At 47.2% G+C, this 20171-nt stretch overlaps 1 protein-coding gene and 1 long non-coding RNA gene across 3 annotated transcripts in view; one reads left to right on the top strand and one right to left on the bottom strand.

Annotated features, from left to right (window-relative positions):
• Nucleotides 1–20171, bottom strand: part of LOC138664828 (uncharacterized) — a 617141-nt gene that overhangs the window by 192312 nt on the left and 404658 nt on the right. The window lies entirely within an intron of this gene.
• Nucleotides 1–20171, top strand: part of GHDC (GH3 domain containing) — a 76749-nt gene that overhangs the window by 12319 nt on the left and 44259 nt on the right. For both annotated transcript variants that reach the window (XM_069751806.1, XM_069751805.1), the window contains exons 6-8: nt 854–925; nt 3971–4104; nt 5703–5791. In XM_069751806.1, the coding sequence (XP_069607907.1) occupies nt 854–925; nt 3971–4104; nt 5703–5791 (295 nt within the window). The remainder of the gene's footprint in view (nt 1–853; nt 926–3970; nt 4105–5702; nt 5792–20171) is intronic.

Raw genomic sequence — 20171 nt, 5'->3', positions numbered from 1 at the left:
ATTAATATATGGCGTATAATGTGTGTGAAAATAAACTCAAAGACTTATTCCCAAAATAACGAGTTATCCCCTATCCATCAGATAGGGGATAATTTGCTTATAACTGTGGCCTGACTGCTGGGTCCTCTGGGAATCCTGAGAATGGGACTGTCCAGTATTGACTGGACTGGATTGGCACATGCCTGGCCTTAGCTCTATTTGTTCTCCATCGGACTGAAGGAAAAAGCTGAGCACGGCGCTCCATTATTTCCGGTAGTCTCACAGACAGTGAATGGGAGCGGAGGCTGAGCATAGGTATCTCTATGCCATTCTTTCTCAACTGCACTGACAGAGATAGACGAGTCAAGCACTTGGCTTTGTCCCAATGTCTCATAGGCGATGAACAGAGCAGATGTTTGCATGCTCGATCTCCAATCCATTCTTGGCATCGATGGGGTTCCTAGTTGGACCACCAGCGATCGTTTAGTTTTCTCCTGTCCTATTGGTATCCCTGTCTGATGGATATCTTATTATTGTGGTACAATTACTTTGATTCAAATCTGTGTGCTAGCTACAGATTTCTGCAGCAGATCCTCTTGTAAAGTACAAGTGTGAACATAGCACAATATGGCCGCCTGCCCCTGATCATTCCATTGCTTGGAAATGCTCTGTGGAAATCTAAAACGTGTCCATAATGTGCCTGGTAACAATGGTACTGTTAGTCCTGTATCCCAGCTGTGAGGAGGGTTAGCGAAGCGGCGTGTTTTTACATCTAATTCATTTTATTCATACTGTGTCCGTGTGTAGTTATTTCTACTTGTTTCCTTTCTTCTTCTTCCTGTGACTACGATGATTGTGGTTATCTGTATTTTAGGTACCGGCTTGGAGATGTTGTACAGGTTACTGGGTTCCATAATCAGAGCCCTATAGTGACATTTCTATACAGGTACGTTTTAAAGGATTGGATTTTAGTATTTGCTTCTAACAAATGAGTTTCGCACATGTACCAGTTAAAATTGATATAAAAAGTTGAGATTTTGGATGACTGTTTACATGAAAAGAAAAGTTAGGTAAGGTAGGTAATTTTCTGTTGATTTGACCTATGAAATGATGACCACTTTAGGTATTTCCCTCCATACAACACACCAAATCATTGCCCGAATACTCATACTGACAGATTGTGTGGCCTGTTGGACTTATCCTATAAATTTCAACATTGAAAAGGCTTTCATTTAAACTTCTCATCCTATCAAGCTAGTTTGCTTTGTTGTGGCAGCGACATTGACGTCAGGCAATGCGACAATATTATTACAGAATAACAGGTTATCAGTTTCTTGGAGGCTAATGTCACTGCCGTTTCGTGATAACTCATTAGTACAAGTGAAAATACAAAAAGGTCTCTAGTTTCATCAGGGAAATCTGCTTCTTTCTCCTCTTATTAGCCACCACTCCTCCTTCTTAGCCTCCTGAACCCCATGTTCACTCATACATCAGTTGTGCTATAGATAAGTCTGACTGCCAGCTCACTGAGGTAACTGAGCACAGCTGCCTATTGAAATCCATGGAGAGGGTAGGGAAGAGATAGAAGGTTCAGCAGCGTGAGAGAGGCAGAAAGTCAGACCTTTCTAGTAAGTGTTTATCTCACCTTGGACTTGCTTTCTCCTACTGGGTCATTAACGACAGTAAATTGGAGATAGAGCCCTCAGAGGGGAAACCTGGTGAAAAATACAGGGTGCAAGCCATACGATAGCCAGAAATCGTGTTATTCTTCATGTACAACCCCTGGCAAAAATTATGGAATCACCGGCCTTGGAGGATGCTCATTCAGTTGTTTAATTTTGTAGAAAAAAAGCAGATCACAGACATGGCACAAAACTAATGTAATTTCAAATGGCAGCTTTCTGGCTTTAAGAAACACTAAAAGAAATCAAGAACAAAAAATGTGGTAGTCAGTAATGGTTATTTTTTTTAACCAAGCATAGGGGAAAAAATTATGGAACCACTCAATTCTGAGGAAAGAATTATGGAATCACCCTGTAAATGTTCATACCCAAAAATAACACCTGCATCAAATTAGATCTGCTCGTTAGTCTGCATCTTAAAAGGAGTGATCACACCTTGGAGAGCTGTTACACCAAGTGGACTGACATGAATCATGGCTCCAACATGAGAGATGTCAATTGAAAAAAAGGAGAGGATTATCAAACTCTTAAAAGAGGGTAAATCATCACGCAATGTTGCAAAAGATGTTGGTTGTTTACAGTCAGCTGTGTCTAAAATCTGGACCAAATACAAACAACATGGGAAGGTTGTTAAAGGCAAACATACTGGTAGACCAAGGAAGACATCAAAGCGTCAAGACCGGAAACTTAAAGCAATATGTCTCCAAAACAGGAAATGCACAACAAAACAAATGAGGAACGAATGGGTGAAAGCTGGAGTCAACGTCTGTGACCGAACTGTAAGAAACCGCCTAAAGCAAATGGGATTTACATACAGAAAAGCTTAACGAAAGCCATCATTAACACCTAAACAGAAAAAAAAACAAGGTTACAATGGGCTAAGGAAAAGCAATCATGGACTGTGGGTGACTGGATGAAAGTCATGTTCAGTGATGAATCATGAATCTGCATTGGACAAGGTGATGATGCTGGAACTTTTGTTTGGTGCCGTTCCAATGAGATTTATAAAGATGACTGCCTGAAGAGAACACACAAATTTCCACAGTCATTGATGATATGGGGCTGCATGTCAGATAAAGGCACTGGGGCGATGGCTGTCATTACATCTTCAATAAATGCACAAGTTTATGTTGATATTTTGGACACTTTTCTTATTCCATCAATTGAAAGGATGTTTGGAGAAGATGAAATCATTTTTCAAGATGATAATGCATCCTGCCATAGAGCAAAAACTATGAAAACATTCCTTGAAAAAAGACACATAAGGTCAATGTCATGGCCTGCAAATAGTCCGGATCTCAATCCAATTGAAAATATTTGGTGGAAGTTGAAGAAAATGGTCCATGACAAGGCTCCAACCTGCAAAGCTGATCTGGCAACAGCAATCAGAGAAAGTTGGAGCCAGATTGATGAAGAGTACTGTTTGACACTCATTAAGTCCATGCCTCAGAGACTGCAAGCTGTTATAAAAGCCAGAGGTGGTGCAACAAAATACTAGTGATGTGTTGGAGTGTTTTTTTTGATTGTTTGTTTTTCATAATTTTTTCCTCAGAATTGAGTGATTCCATCATTTTTTCCCTATGCTTGGTTGAATAAAGTACCCATTACTGACTACCACATTTTTTGTTCTTGATTTGTTTTAGTGTTTCTTAAAGCCAGAAAGTTGTCATTTGAAATGACTTTAGTTTTGTGCCATGTCTGTGATCTGCTTTTTTTTCTACAAAATTAAACAACTGAATGAACAACCTCCAAGGCCGGTGATTCCATAATTTTTGCCAGGGGTTGTACATACAAAGGACAGCTTATCTGGAAAACTCATCTAAAAAGGCTAACTATTTAAAGTTTTAGCCAATACGGCCGGTCTCCATGTTGTCACTTTCACAAAAATGACTGTTACAAGAAAGTGAAAAATGCCAATATTTTAGTAAAAGAAACATAATTACTAAAGTTTTGGCTACTGCTTTGTCAGATTTACATTTTCACCTGGACATGGGAAGATGCTCAATATGACTTTAGTCTAACATCTTGCTGTATACACAGGGACCATAATGGAATCATTTGATACATAAAAAAAAAAATATTCTGCGATTTATGTCTTTGCCTAAGGTGTCCTCATATGCACTGATTAATAAACCCCCTGATATTGTACGAAGGACATCTGAGCCCTCCTGGCACTCCTTACTGGGTCACTCTATAATTCCTGTGCCTTTGCCCTGTCAGTCGCCCAGCCCTAACTTCAGTGTAAAATTATCTTATTTACCTGTCTGTTATTGTTACCATAAAATACATTAACATTTTTTTTTATGTAGGAAAAGCCAAACGCTAAATGTTCGCGGAGAGCGGATTTCAGAACGTGACTTCTATAAGACTCTCCGCAGCACAGTGAATATGTGGTCCGGGGCCGCTCTTCTCAACTACTGCTGCTTGGAGAGCACCGTTCTGGGTAGGTGATCCTACCATCATATACAGTATGTCTTATACATGTTCAATGCTCATTAATCAGATGTAAATGAGTAAAATCCCCAAAATCTAGAAATTTGAATGGAGTCATTTTAGCCATTGAAAAATTCTTTTAATTTATACTATCCTTTATATATAGGTGATATTGAATTTCTTTTCTTCTTCCTCTCTGAAGAGGTAATTTGCATATTTAATTTCCCAGAGGAGCGTACATGGTGTATATAAATCTCCTCATCGTGACATGCCAGACTTGGCTTGTCACTCTCCACAAGGAGAAACTTTACCACTTAGATCCCAGATTTATTGAAGAAATGCTTTCTGAACAAGTACACAAAACACCCTTAAGGATATGTGCACACGTTGCGGATTGTATGCATTTTTACCGCGTTTTTTCGCCGCGAAAACGCATACACAACACAGCCCATTGAATTCAATGGGATTCCGCAATGCTGTGCTAATGCTGCATATTTTTCCGCGGCGCATCACGTAAAAATATGCAACATGCTCATTCTTTGTGCGGAATCGCGGGGATTCTGCACACATAGGAGTGCATTGAAACGCTCACTTTACGCATGTGGCTATGCCCACCATGCGTACAGTGAGCTCTTCATGTGCGGTGGTACTCGGGTCTGGAGGAGTGGAGACTCTCCTCCAGGTCCTTGGGAACCATATTTCTGTTAAACAAAGGTCCTTCGCACAATGCATCCCTGGGAACAGAAGCCTCTGGGAGCGCCGCTGAGGAGATCGGGGGCGGTCGGAAGGTGGGAATAACCATTTTTTAAAATTATTTTTAACATTCTAACTTTTACTATTGATGCTGCATAGGCAGCATCAATAGTAAAAAGTTGGTCACGCTTGTCAAGCACTATGCTTAATAAATGTGACTAACCTGTCAATCAGTTTTCTGAGCAATGCTACAGATCGCTTGGAAAACGCTAGCATTCTGCAAGCTAATTACGCTTGTGAAAAGCTAGTGTTTAGCGGGAAAACACATGCCCATTCTGCATGCGATATAGTTGCGGAATTGCTGCGGAAATTTCCGTGGCAATTCTGCAAAGTGTGCACATAGCCTAAAGGGGTTATCCATGAAGAACACCTCTGTCCATATGTCCTATTAAAACTTATCGAAATCTTAGCCTCTTTCTCTAGAGGACAACTGTGTATTACAATGTTTTCCATTGAATCCCATGGACTCTGTATAATACTACACCTTTCCAGCAACTTTTCCCAGGAATAACCGCTTAGTGCCAGGGTCTCTGACAGCCACACAAGATGGGGTATTCCCACCTTACACGTAGCCAGAGGAAATGCCTAAATGTCTGGTAGGAGCAGGTACCGCCTCATGTCTCGGCTATTATCTCCAGAATGGGAGCCATGACCTCCTTTCCCCGGTAAGGTGGGTGCCACATCTCAGGTGAAATATAAGTTTTTAATGGATCTTAATTCTGAAGGACCCATTGATTTGTCATAGGGTAGTTCAGTTTCAGTACAGCCAACAAGTACAAATCTTAGTTACCGAATGTGCCACATGTAATTGGATTCTTCCATATATGATACAATATCTGTTTCCGGTTGTTGCAGGACCATTATCTGGCGGCTCTGACCCACACTATGAAGTGTTTGTTGCCCTGAAAGGTGTGAGAAATCTGACGGAAGATCAGAGATATAAGGTATGCCACAATGACTTGTTCTTATTTTTAACTTTTATGCTGGACATACCTGTGCAGTGTAAAATATATAAACACACGCAGCTTTCATGAAGGTTGTATTGGTCACAGGAAAAAATACAAATAAAGCAGTAGATGTCCAAGTCACCCTGTCCTGAAAGCCAGAAACTCCTCTCTGGGCCTCTGAGTGCATCTTCCTTGTAACTCGCCACAGTTTGTATCTGTCCATTATACACTGAGTTCCAAATTATTATGCAAATTGTATTTGTGTCATAAAGATGTCAATTTTTTTGTTTTTCAAATAAATTCTTTGGATCACTGAAATCGATCTCCAACACCTCTGATACTTAGTTTACCAGGTGAGTCCAATTAAAGGAAAACTACTAAAGAAGGATCAACTTTCGTGTTAAGCAGGTCACAGGTTTCAAGCAATATGGGAAAATAAAACAATCTCTCTGCTGCCAAGTAGTGCAATGCCTTAGACAAGGTGTGAAAACATTGGATATTTCATAAAACCTTAAGCATTATCATCATCATCGTACTGTGAAAAGATTTGTGGCTGACACAGATCACAGATGGGTTCGTACAGATAAAGGCATAATGTGAAAGATTTCTGCCAGACAAATTCATCGGATTAATAGAGCAGCTGATAAAATACCATTACAAAGCATCAAACAGGTATTTGAAGCTGCTGTTGTCTCTGGAGCCCCGCAATCCTCAAAGTGTAGGACCCTCCAGAGGCTTGCAGTTGTGCATAAACCTACTATTCGGCCACCCCTAAACAGTGTTCACAAGCAAAAACTGTTGCTGTGGGCCCACACATACATGAAGACTAATTCTAAAACCGTCTTGTTTAGTGATAAGTCTTATGCAACCCCGGACGGTCCTGTCCAGATGTGTAAATGGTGGATGACCACCATGACCCAAATACGCTGCGACACCAGCAAGGAGGTGGCAGAGTCATTTTCTAACTGAAATCATAAGGAGAGAGCTGGTAGGGCCCTTTTAGGGTCCCTGAAGGCGTGAAAATGACCGCAGCACAGTGTATAGAGTTTCTCACGGACTACTTTCTTCCATGGTACAAAACAGCTAAGCGTGCGATCAGTAGTAAAATCATCTTCATGCTTGAGAATACACCACTCATGCTGCTATAGGCGTACAGGAGAGACATGGGTGATCACCATCCTTCCCTGCCCCCAACCCTATAGAGAACCTTTGGAGTATCATCAAGTAAAAGTTCCATAACAGTGGAAGGCAGATCACATTAAAACAGCAGCTCTGGGAGGCTATTCTGACATCCTGCAAAGAAATACAAGGAGAATCTATCCAAAAACTCACAAGTTCAGATGCCAAAATTGTGAAGGCGATATCAAAGAAGGGGTCCTATGTTAACATGTAACTTGGCCCGTTAAGAAGGTTTTTTTATTTCAGTAAGGCTACTTTCACACTAGCGTCGGAATCTCCCCGTCGCAATGCGTCGGGGAGAGATTCCGACGCTAGCGTTTAACGTACTGCACAATGAAGGCAGCGGATGCATTTCTCCGGCGCATCCGCTGCCCCATTGTAAGGTGCGGGGAGGTGGGGGCGGCGTTCCGGCCGCGCATGCGCGGTCGGAAAAAGCAGTCCGTCAGGAGCAAAAAACGTTACATGTAGCGTTTTTTGCTCCCGACGGTCCGCAAAAGCACGACGCATCCGTCGCTCGACGGATGCGACGTGTGGCAATCCGTCGCAAATGCGTCGTCAATTCAAGTCTATGGGGAAAAAACGCATCCTGCAAGCACTTTTGCAGGATGCGTTTTTTCTGCAAAACGACGCATTGTGATGGATTGCAGAAAACGCTAGTATGAAAGTAGCCTAAATGTGACATCTTAATGCTGCAAATTCAGCAAATGACCATTTTTACATTTGTAGTTCTTTACAACTTACAAAATATTTGGAAACTCCATTGTACAGTATATAATTTGGAACAGTGCATTTTGAGTTTTCTTCATTTTGAAAACAAATCTTATCATTGAGAGTTTTGTCCAATAAAATGTGATTTCTTTCTCGCCTCAGTGGGGGACACAGGTAACCATGGGTGTATGCTGCTGTCACTAGGAGGCTGACACTATGCAAGTAAAGAAGAAGTAACTCCTCCCCGGCAGTATACACCCTCCGACAGGCACCAGGCAACTCAGTTTTTGCTTAGTGTCTGTAGGAGGCGCACCTGGATCTAACACCAGATCCGCATTTCTTTTACAGGGATTTGTTGTGTTTTATTAACCTTTTCCCCCTTTCTTTTCCAGATACTTTTCTTCAGGGTAACGGTGCAGTTTTTCTCACCCTGTTTTCCCCACTTTGAGCGACCGAGAGAGCAGTGTGGTATCACCCACATCGCACCCTCTTGGACCCGCTGGGCAGGACTTTGTCCCCTGTCACCCATTCGGGTGTTCAGGGTGACTTTCTTCCTCGGTGGCCAGTCCTGCCCGTTTTCCCCTCCTCATCCCTCTCCTCGGAGAGGGCTGAGAGGAAGACTTCGGTCGCTTCCAGTGACCCTCTCCCCCTGGTTAGGGGTCGACGCCGTCTTCTGCGCCGGAGTTCGAGGCGCAGGAAGGAGGACTTCTTCCAGGACCCTCTACTCTACAAGGGATCCTGATGTGTTCCTCAACTCCAGGTAGGGGATCATCAAGCAACAGTACGGAGCCCCCCGCCCGCCCGCCCGGCAAGCGATCTCCTAGGGTGTCACATCTTACAGGGCCTCTGTTTAATTGGGGAGTGGGCTACAGCACTGCCTTTTTTCTGGCGCCGGGATGCACTATCACCGCACGCCGGCATTTCTCCTTCCCTCCTTTTATCTCAAACCTACGGGCGCGCGCGCCCGCAATTTTTTTTTTATCCCGGCTTTTCTTCTCCTTCGTTCGACGCTTACGTGCCCCCTTGTGGCGGCCTGCTTTACAGTGGCCAGGAGTTTCAGCGCTCTTAGGGGCGTTCCTTATGCATTCCCCCTTCGGCGCTTGTGCACTCCCACAGCATCTTGCTGTCTCCTCGTTCTTTCAGCGACTTCCTGCTCCCTGTCAGCGTCTGCTCACGGCGTGGGGCAGAAGAATCTCGGGGGTACACAGGCAGACTCCTGCGGCTACCGCTGTCGCTGTCCTTCAGCAGGCTCAGCGCTACTGCTCTCTCGGGCTCTACTCCTCCCGGCAGTACTTCTCAGCACCCGGACAAGGTAATATCTCCACCTATGTCCGACCCCACTTCGGCCTTTGCCACTACGGCCATCCATTACGCCTGCGCTCACTGTAAGAAAAAGTGGACCTCAGGTCAGCCTTCTCCTTTCTGCCCGTCCTGCGTTCCTCCCACCATGTCAGCCCCTCAGGAAGCTCCTAAGTCTCGGGATGAGTGCACCCTCCCTCCCCCTGAGTGGGCTATTGCTATGTCTCAATCAGTGTCTGACCTGACTAAGGATCTTAGTCCCTTGTCCAGGCACTTGAACGTATCCAGCTTCTCTCTAATGCCACCAGTGCCACAAACGCCTCACACGGCGATTCGCTCGCACCTGTCCCAGACCCTCACAGAGGCAGACCGGACAAAAGAGACAGAAAACGGACCTTATCTAGATCCTCTTTCAGTTCCCTGGACGGGATTCCCCTATCTGCCCGTTCCCCTTCCTCGCAGGCGGACGTCGGGTCTGACCTATCCTCTCAGTCGGATTCTGACTCTAACGCAGATCAGACTTCCAGAACACAGGAGATGGTCGATAGCCCTATTTCAGCTATCATTCAGACGCTTGAACTTAAGGAGGATGAGGCAAGCTCTCAGGACGTCTCCGTTGCGTTTAAACGGATTAAACGTCCCTCTAGGGTTTTTCCTAATCACAGGGAGTTTGACAACACTACCTCCACACACTGGGAAAACCCTGGTAAGCGTTTCCCTGGCAGGAAACGGCTAGACGTGTTATACCCTTTTCACTCCGACCTTGTCTCCAAATGGTCCGAGTCTCCTAAGGTCGACCCGCCCGTGTCCATTCTATCCTCGCAGACGGTTCTGTCTATCCCAGACGCGGCTTCCCTTAAGGTCCCCACGGACATACAAATCGAGGCATTAGCAAAATCGGCATTTGAGGCTTCTGGAGCCTCCCTTTGCCCTAGTTTTGCCTCGTCCTGGGTAGCCAAGGCTGTGTCAGCCTGGGCCAAAACCCTGCGCAGGGGCATTTTGGCCTCTGCTCCTGCTGAGGAACTGTCTGATTTGGCGGATCAGATTTCTCTTGCAGGAAAATACATACAAGAATGCCTCCTTTGATGCAGCGTCCTGCTCCACCAGGGCTAATAGCAACATTGTGGCCATTCGCCGGATTTTCTGGCTAAAAGCGTGGAACGCTGACCCTGCCTCTAAAAAATCCCTCACTGGTCTGCCCTTCCAGAGTTCTAGACTCTTCGGCACACAACAGGATCAAATGATCTCGGATGCTACGGGTGGTAAGAGTACCTCCTTACCCCAGTCCAAGCCTAAACGTCCCTTCAACAGGAGGGGCCCCCAGTCCTTTCGTCTCTTTCGGTCCTTCGCCTCCTCTGGAAACCCCAAACAGGACCGTTCTTCCTCGCAAGGGGACTGAAGGAAACCTTCTTTCAGGCCTCCACCGCGCTGGAGAGCTAAGAGCCACCCCGCAAAACCATCTGGATCTCGGGGCCACAGGTTTTCCAATGGATGACGGGTCACCCCCACCTGGAAATCCCTCCAGGGTGGGAGGCCGGCTTCTTCTGTTCTCAGAGGTTTGGCTATCGGTAGTCGACGACGCCTGGGTCAGGGAGATCGTCACGTCAGGCTACAAAATAGAATTTTCTTCGCCCCCAGGAAGTCATTTCCTGCTCTCTCGTCCTCCCAAACAGCCCTCTCATTTCCCAGGGCTTCTCCAGGCCGTCGATTCGCTCCTCGCCTCAGGAGTCGTAGTTCCGGTGCCTTATCGCGAGCGGTTTTCGGGTTTTAACTCAAACCTGTTCATGGTTCCTAAAAAGGACGGCTCTCTCCGTCCAATTTTGGACCTCAAGCAGTTGAACTGCCATCTCCGGATTCGGCGCTTCAGGATGGAATCTCTACGCTCTGTGGTCGCGTCCATGGAACCAGGAGAGTTTCTGTGTTCCGTGGACATCCGAGATGCGCACCTTCACGTTCCTATTTGCGAACGGCATCAGAGATTCCTCCGGTTCGTGATCCAAAATCATCATTATCAGTTCACGGCCCTCCCTTTCGGTCTGGCGTCTGCGCCCAGCGTCTTTACGAAGTTCATTGCAGCTGTCATGGCCATCCTATGTTCAAAGGGGATTCTGGTAATCCCATACCTCGACGACCTCTTGATCAAGGGTCCATCCCGTCGGGATTGCATCCAGAGCCTCCAGCTTACTCTAGGCACGCTTCTTCGCCTCGGCTGGATAATCAATTACCAGACGTCTTCCTTGACTCCAACTCAGCGTCTGGAGTTCCTGGGCATGGAATTCGACACCTCTCAGGCTGAGATCTTTCTCCCCAAGGAGAAGTTCCTTTCTCTTCGTTGGGGTGTCAGAGCACTAAAGAGGCCGAATCCTCTGTCTCTCCGCCTCGCCATGAGGGTTCTGGGGAAAATGGTCGCTTCCATGGAAGCAGTCCCCTATGCCCAGTTCCTCTCTCGTCCCCTCCAGCTGGCCCTTCTGTTGGCCTGGGACAGGAATCCACTTTCCCTGGAACGCCTGTTTCGCCTTTCTCCCAGAGTGAAACAGTCTCTCTCTTGGTGGACGCTGTCTGTTGTGAATTCCGCTCTTGGGCTCCCTCCGGTGGTTGTAAGTGGCACTTTTGTGAGTTCTGCTCTTGGGCTCCCTCTTGTGGTTTCTAGTGGTATGGCTGCTCCTTGGAGTTAGCTGTCATCAGCTGCCTCCACTTATCTTCTCTTCTGCTCGGCTATTTAGGTCTGGCTCTGTCTTCAGCCAGTGCCACTTGTAAATGGTTTCTGGTTGGATTCACATCTCTTTGGAGTTCCCTGTTATCCTGACCAGTTCAGCTAAGCTAAGTTTTTGCTTGGTCTTTTCTGTCCATTGATTGTGGACTTATCCATTCTGTGCTTTCTATGTTTGTCCAGCTTATCAGTGTGAATTTATTCTGTCTTGCTGGAAGCTCTGGGAGGCAGATTTGCCCTCCACACCTTTAGTCAGGTGTGGAGTTTTTTTTGTAAACTCTGCGTGGATTTTTGTAGTGTTTTATACGGACCGCACAGTATTCCATCCTGTCCTATCTATTTACCTAGACTGGCCTCCTGTGCTCATCCTGGTTTCATTCTGTGTATGTCATTTCCTTCTCCACTCACAGTCATTATTTGTGGGGGGCTAATCTATCCTTTGGGGATTTTCTCTGAGGCAAGATAGTTTTCCTGCTTCTTTCTTTAGGGGTAGTTAGCTCTTAGGCTGTGACGAGATGCCTAGGGAGAGTTAGGAACATTCCAAGGCTACTTCTAGTGTTGTGTTGAGCTTAGGGACTGCGGTCAGTACAGTTACCACATCCTTCAGAGCTCGTTCCATGTTTCTCCTAGACCACCGCATCATAACAGCTGTCCACCTCCATTCTGCGTGGGAGGTCATTCCTCCCTCCCCGCTGGCAGGTCATCACCAGCGACGCCAGCCTTCAAGGTTGGAGAGCGGTTTTTCTCCACTTCACGGCCCAGGTCCGCTGGACTGCTCAGGAGGCGTGCTGTTGTGAATTCTGTTGTCAAGCTCCCTCCTGTGGTCATGAATGGTACTTTGGCTGGTTCTGTCCATGGGCTTCCTCTGGTGGTTGTGAGTGGGGCTGCGGCTTCTGAGTTTCCTTCCACAGGTGACGAGGTTAATTCGTTAGCTGGCTGCTCTATTTAACTCCACTTAGATCATTGCTCCATGCCACCTGTCAATGTTCCAGTATTGGTCTTGTTCGCTCCTGGATCGTTCTTGTGACCTGTCTTCCCAGCAGAAGCTAAGTTCCTGCTTGTTTTTCTCTTGTTTGCTATTTTTCTGTCCAGCTTGCTATTTTGATTTTTGTCTTGCTTGCTGGAAGCTCTGGGACGCAGAGGGAGCGCCTCCGCACCGTGAGTCGGTGCGGAGGGTCTTTTTGCGCCCTCTGCGTGGTCTTTTTGTAGTTTTGTGCTGACCGCAAAGTTACCTTTCCTATCCTCTGTCTGTTCAGTAAGTCGGGCCTCTCTTTGCTATATCTATTTCATCTCTGTGTTTGTAATTTTCATCTTAACTCACAGTCATTATATGTGGGGGGCTGCCTTTTCCTTTGGGGAATTTCTCTGAGGCAAGGTAGGCTTTATTTTTCTATCTTTAGGGCTAGCTAGTTTCTTAGGCTGTGACGAGTTGCATAGGGAGCGTTAGGAGCAATCCATGGCTATTTCTAGTGTGTGTGATAGGATTAGGGATTGCGGTCAGCAGAGTTCCCACGTCCCAGAGCTTGTCCTGTATTACTAGTATCTATCAGGTCATTCCGTGTGCTCTTAACCACCAGGTCCATTATTGTCCTAACCACCAGGTCATAACAGCGTGCCTCCCTATCAACCTCTTGGAAATCGGAGCCATCTTCCTAGCCTTCATCCGCTGGGAGTCCCTCTTCTCGGGAAAGCCGGTCGGCATTCATTCGGACAACGCCACAGCCGTGGCTTACATAAACCATCAGGGAGGGACTCGCAGCAGTCAAGTCATGACGGAAGTGGCAAAAATTCTCCGTTGGGTGGAGGATCACGTTCCCTCCCTGTCAGCCGTCCACATCCCAGGGGTGGACAATTGGGAAGCCGACTTTCTAAGTCGCCAGGGCATCGTGGCGGGCGAGTGGTCTCTTCTCTCCGCAATCTTCAGCCAGATTTGCCAGCGGTGGGGCGTCCCAGACGTCGACTTGATGGCCTCCCGGGTAAACCACATGGTTCCCCAGTACGTCTCCAGATCTTGGGATCTGATGGCCGTCGGATGCGACGCTCTCGTAATCTCGTGGACCCAGGTCCAGATGCCCTACCTGTTCCCACCCCTCCCCTTGATCCCAAGGGTTGTAAAAAAGATCAAGACAGAAGGGGTCCCCGTACTCTTGGTAGCTCCAGATTGGCCTCGCAGGGCCTGGTATGCGGAACTGGCGACCTTGCTATCGGACATTCCGTGGAGGCTTCCGGATCTTCCGGACCTTCTTTCGTAGGCGCCCCTCTTTCCACCCGAATTCTCGGTTTCTGAATCTAACGGTATGGCCATTGAGGCCGCGGTCCTGAAGGACGCGGGTTTTTCTCATAGCGTCATCCAGACTATGATAAGAGCGAGAAAACCGGCTTCTTCGCGTATTTACCACAGATGTTGGAAGGCCTTTTTCCGGTGGTGTCAGGACAACAGTCTGTTTCCTATGACCTTTTCCCTTCCATCCCTTCTCAGTTTCCTTCAAGCGGGTCTAGATTCGGGTCTTTCCCTTAGCACCTTGAAGGGTCAGATTTCCGCTCTATCCATTCTTTTTCAAAGAGACCTGGCCTCCCTGCCTCAGGTGAGGACCTTCATCCAGGGGTCGCTCATATAGCTCCCCCTTATCGTTCTCCTGTCGAGCCTTGGTATCTTAACCTCGTGTTAGACGCCCTCCAGCGTGCTCCCTTTGAACCGATTCAGGACATTTCCTTCTCGCTTCTATCCTGGAAGGTAGCCTTTTTGGTCGCCATCACCTCCATCAGAAGAGTGTCGGAGCTGGCGGCATTATCCTGTCGTTCTCCCTTTCTAGTCCTGCATCAGGACAAAGTGGTTCTTCGTCCGGTTCCTTCTTTCCTACCAAAGGTAGTTTCGGCTTTTCACATCAATGAGGACATTTTCCTCCCTTCCTTGTGCCCTTCCCCTGTTCATCCCTTGGAGAAGTCTCTTCACAAGTTGGATGTGGTCAGGGATATCCGGATTTATCTCTCCAGAACTGCCTCTTTTCATCAGGCCGATCCTCTGTTCATCGTCTCGGAAGGGCGTCGAAAGGGGCTCCCCGCCTCCAAGTCTACAATTGCTCGTTGGATCCGTTCGACGGTTCTGGAGGCATACCGTGTCCAAGACAAACAGCCTCCTTCGGGGGTGAATGCTCACTCTACCCGGGCTGTGGGAGCTTCCTGGGCAGTTCGTCACCAAGCTTCGGCCTCGCAGGTTTGCAAGGCCGCAACATGGTCATCCATTCACACCTTTGTCAAATTCTACAAGGTGCATACTCAGGCTTCTGCGGACGCGAGCCTGGGTAGGAGGATACTGCAGGCGGCGGTTTCTCACTGGCCGACCTAACTCCTCTTTTTTTCTTGCAGAATTCCCCGCCGTAGGGACTGCTTTTGGACGTCCCATGGTTACCTGTGTCCCCCAATGAGGCGAGAAAGAAATAGGGATTTTTGATTCTTACCGTAAAATCTATTTCTTGGAGCCTTCATTGGGGGACACAGCACCCTCCCTTGAAGTTGTACCGTGTTGGCCAACGAGCCGTTGTTGTGGGTTGGTACATAGGTTGAGTTTTATATTACCTGTTCCTACTACTGCTTTTGCACCAACTTAGTTGCCTGGTGCCTGTCGGAGGGTTTATACTGCCGGGGAGGAGTTACTTCTTCTTTATTTGCATAGTGTCAGCCTCCTAGTGGCAGCAGCATACACCCATGGTTACCTGTGTCCCCCAATGAAGGCTCCAAGAAAGAGATTTTACGGTAAGAACCAAAAATCCCTATTTACCATATATACTCGAGTATAAGCCGAGATTTTCAGCCCAAATTTTTGGGCTGAAGTGCCCCTCTCGGCTTATACTCGAGTCACGGTGGGCGGCAGGGGCGGCGGGTGAAGGGGAGAGGGCGCTGAGGCATACTTACCTAGTCCCGGCGGTCCTGACGCTGCCCCTGCCTGTCACACTGTCTGCGGGTGCCGCAGCTCTTCCTGTCAGCGGTCACGTGGGACCGCTCATTAGAGAAATGAATATGGACTCCACTCCCATAGGGGTGGAGCCACATATTCATTCCTCTGAGCGGTGCCAGTGACCGCTGACAGGAAGAGCTGCGGCACCTGGAGACAGTGTGACAGGCAGGGGCAGCGTCAGGACCGCCGGGACTAGGTGAGTATTTTATATTCACCTGTCCGCGTTCCACCCGCCGGGCGCCGCTCTGTCTTCGCGTCCTCTTGCACTGACTGTTCAGGTCAGAGGGCGCGATGACGCATATAGAGTGTGCGCGGCGCCCTCTGTCTGATCAGTCAGTGCAGAGAGACGCCGGGACGAGACGCCGGGAGCTGCAAGCAAGAGAGGTGAGTATGGCATATTTTTTTTTTATTATTGCAGCAGCAGCAGCAGCAATGACAGAGCTTTATACGGAGCATCTATGGGGCAAAAATGAACGGTACAGAGCACTACATGGGGCACAGCTATGGGGCAATAATGAACGGTGCAGAGCACTATATGGCACAGCTATGGGGCAATAATGAACGATGCAGAGCACTATATGGCACAGCTATGGGGCAATAATGAACGGTGCAGAGCACTATATGGCACAGCTATGGGGCAATAATGAACGGTGCAGAGCACTATATGGCACAGCTATGGGGCCATAATGAACGGTGCAGAGCACTATATGGCACACCTTTCTATGGTACATCTATGGGGCAATAATGAACGGTGCAGAGCACTATATGGCACAGCTATGGGGCAAGAATGAACGGTGCAGAGCACTATATGGCACAGCTATGGGGCAAGAATGAACGGTGCAGAGCACTATATGGCACAGCTATGGGGCAATAATGAACGGTGCAGAGCACTATATGGCACAGCTATGGGGCCATAATGAACGGTATGGAGTATCTATTTTTATTTTTTTAAATTCACCGGTAGCTGCTGCATTTTCCACCCTAGGCTTATACTCGAGTCAATAAGTTTTCCCAGTTTTTTGTGGCAAAATTAGGGGGGTCGGCTTATACTCGAGTATATACGGTATGCTCTAATGGGTGATGATTTGAGCATCATACTGATTCATTTGCATCTACCGTTTAGTAAAAACAGCATTTGCTGTTATGTTTGCTAATGACAGGTGTTATGAAGGCAATCCAGAAACACAGTGTGCTTAGCGATCAGAGCGCACACAGTGATCTGACAAATACCCAAAAATACAAGAACGAGCTCTGAGACGTGGAAACTCTGTAGACTGCACACCTGATCCTATCCTAAACACAACTAAAAGCGGCTGTGGATTGCGCCTAACAACTACCTAGGCAACTCGGCACAGCCTAAGAAACTAGCTAGCCTGAAGATAGAAAAATAGGCCTGACTTGCCCCAGAGAAATTCCCCAAAGGAAAAGGCAGCCCCCCACATATAATGACTGTGAGTAAGATGAAAAGACAAAACGTAGGGATGAAATAGATTCAGCAAAGTGGGGCCCGATATTCTAGGACAGAGCGAGGACAGTAAAGCGAACTTTGCAGTCTACAAAAAACCCTAAAGCAAAACCACGCAAAGGGGGCAAAAAAACCCCACCGTGCCGAACTAACGGCACGGCGGTACACCCTTTGCGTCTCAGAGCTTCCAGCAAAACAAAAGACAAGCTGGACAGAAAAAAAACAACAAAAAAGCAAAAAGCACTTAGCTATACAGAGCAGCAGGTCACAGGAACAACCAGGAAAAGCTCAGATCCAACACTGAAACATTGACAAGGAGCAAGGATAGCAGCATCAGGCGGAGTTAAGTAATGAAGCAGTTAACGAGCTCACCAGAACACCTGAGGGAGGAAGCTCAGAAGCTGCAGTACCACTTGTGACCACAGGAGTGAATTCAGCCACAGAATTCACAACAGTACCCCCCCCTTGAGGAGGGGTCACCGAACCCTCACCAGAGCCCCCAGGCCGACCAGGATGAGCCGCATGAAAGGCACGAACAAGATCGGAAGCATGAACATCAGAGGCAAAAACCCAGGAATTATCTTCCTGAGCATAACCCTTCCATTTAACCAGATACTGGAGTTTCCGTCTAGAAACACGAGAATCCAAAATCTTCTCCACAATATACTCCAATTCCCCCTCCACCAAAACCGGGGCAGGAGGCTCAACAGATGGAACCATAGGTGCCACGTATCTCCGCAACAACGACCTATGGAATACATTATGTATGGAAAAGGAGTCTGGGAGGGTCAAACGAAAAGACACAGGATCGAGAACCTCAGAAATCCTATACGGACCAATAAAACGAGGTTTAAATTTAGGAGAGGAAACCTTCATAGGAATATGACGAGAAGATAACCAAACCAGATCCCCAACACGAAGTCGGGGACCCACACGGCGTCTGCGATTAGCGAAAAGTTGAGCTTTCTCCTGGGACAAGATCAAATTGTCCACTACCTGAGTCCAGATCTGCTGCAACCTATCCACCACAGAATCCACACCAGGACAGTCCGAAGACTCAACCTGTCCTGAAGAGAAACGAGGATGGAACCCAGAATTGCAAAAAAATGGAGAAACCAAGGTAGCCGAGCTGGCCCGATTATTAAGGGCGAACTCAGCCAACGGCAAAAAGGACACCCAATCATCCTGGTCTGCAGAAACAAAACATCTCAGATATGTTTCCAAGGTCTGATTGGTTCGTTCGGTCTGGCCATTAGTCTGAGGATGGAAAGCCGAGGAAAAGGATAGGTCAATGCCCATCCTACCACAAAAGGCTCGCCAAAACCTTGAAACAAACTGGGAACCTCTGTCAGAAACAATATTCTCAGGAATGCCATGCAACCGAACCACATGCTGAAAGAACAAAGGTACCAAATCAGAGGAGGAAGGCAATTTAGCCAAGGGCACCAGATGGACCATTTTAGAAAAGCGATCACAGAACACCCAAATGACTGACATCTTTTGAGAAACGGGAAGGTCAGAAATGAAATCCATCGAAATATGTGTCCAAGGCCTCTTTGGGACCGGCAAGGGCAAAAGCAACCCACTGGCACGAGAACAGCAGGGCTTAGCCCTAGCACAAATCCCACAGGACTGCACAAAAGTACGTACATCCCGTGACAGAGATGGCCACCAGAAGGATCTAGCCACTAACTCTCTGGTACCAAAGATTCCAGGATGACCAGCCAACACCGAACAATGAAGTTCAGAGATAAGTTTATTAGTCCACCTATCAGGGACGAACAGTTTCTCTGCTGGACAACGATCAGGTTTATTCGCCTGAAATTTTTGCAGCACCCGCCGCAAATCAGGGGAGATGGCAGACACAATGACTCCTTCCTTGAGGATACCCGCTGGCTCAGATAAACCCGGAGAGTCGGGCACAAAAGTCCTAGACAGAGCATCCGCCTTCACATTTTTAGAGCCCGGAAGGTACGAAATCACAAAGTCGAAGCGGGCAAAAAATAACGACCAACGGGCCTGTCTAGGATTCAAGCGCTTGGCAGACTCGAGATAAGTCAAGTTCTTATGATCAGTCAATACCACCACGCGATGCTTAGCTCCTTCAAGCCAATGACGCCACTCCTCGAATGCCCACTTCATGGCCAGCAACTCTCGATTGCCCACATCATAATTACGCTCAGCGGGCGAAAACTTCCTGGAAAAGAAAGCACATGGTTTCATCACTGAGCAATCAGAACCTCTCTGTGACAAAACCGCCCCTGCTCCAATCTCAGAAGCATCAACCTCGACCTGGAACGGAAGAGAAACATCTGGCTGACACAACACAGGGGCAGAACAAAAACGACGCTTCAACTCCTGAAAAGCTTCCACAGCAGCAGAAGACCAATTAACCAAATCAGCACCCTTATTGGTCAAATCGGTCAATGGTTTGGCAATGCTAGAAAAATTACAGATGAAGCGACGATAAAAATTAGCAAAGCCCAGGAACTTTTGCAGACTTTTCAGAGATGTCGGCTGAATCCAATCCTGGATGGCTTGGACCTTAACTGGATCCATCTCGATAGTAGAAGGGGTAAAGATGAACCCCAAAAATGAAACTTTCTGCACACCGAAGAGACACTTTGATCCCTTCACAAACAAAGAGTTAGCACGCAGGACCTGAAAAACCATTCTGACCTGCTTCACATGAGACTCCCAATCATCTGAGAAGATCAAAATGTCATCCAAGTAAACAATCAGGAATTTATCCAGATACTCACGGAAGATGTCATGCATAAAAGACTGAAACACAGATGGAGCATTGGCAAGTCCGAACGGCATCACTAGATACTCAAAATGACCCTCGGGCGTATTGAATGCAGTTTTCCATTCATCTCCTTGCCTGATTCTCACCAGATTATATGCACCACGAAGATCTATCTTAGTGAACCAACTAGCCCCCTTAATCCGAGCAAACAAGTCAGATAACAATGGCAAGGGATACTGAAATTTAACAGTGATCTTATTAAGAAGGCGGTAATCAATACACGGTCTCAGCGAACCATCCTTCTTGGCTACA

This window comes from Ranitomeya imitator, chromosome 2 (assembly GCF_032444005.1).
Source record: "Ranitomeya imitator isolate aRanImi1 chromosome 2, aRanImi1.pri, whole genome shotgun sequence".
NCBI classification, from domain to species: Eukaryota; Metazoa; Chordata; class Amphibia; order Anura; family Dendrobatidae; genus Ranitomeya; species Ranitomeya imitator.
The sequence above is the reverse complement of the archived record's forward strand: the minus strand, read 5'-3'. Positions and strand labels throughout refer to the sequence as shown.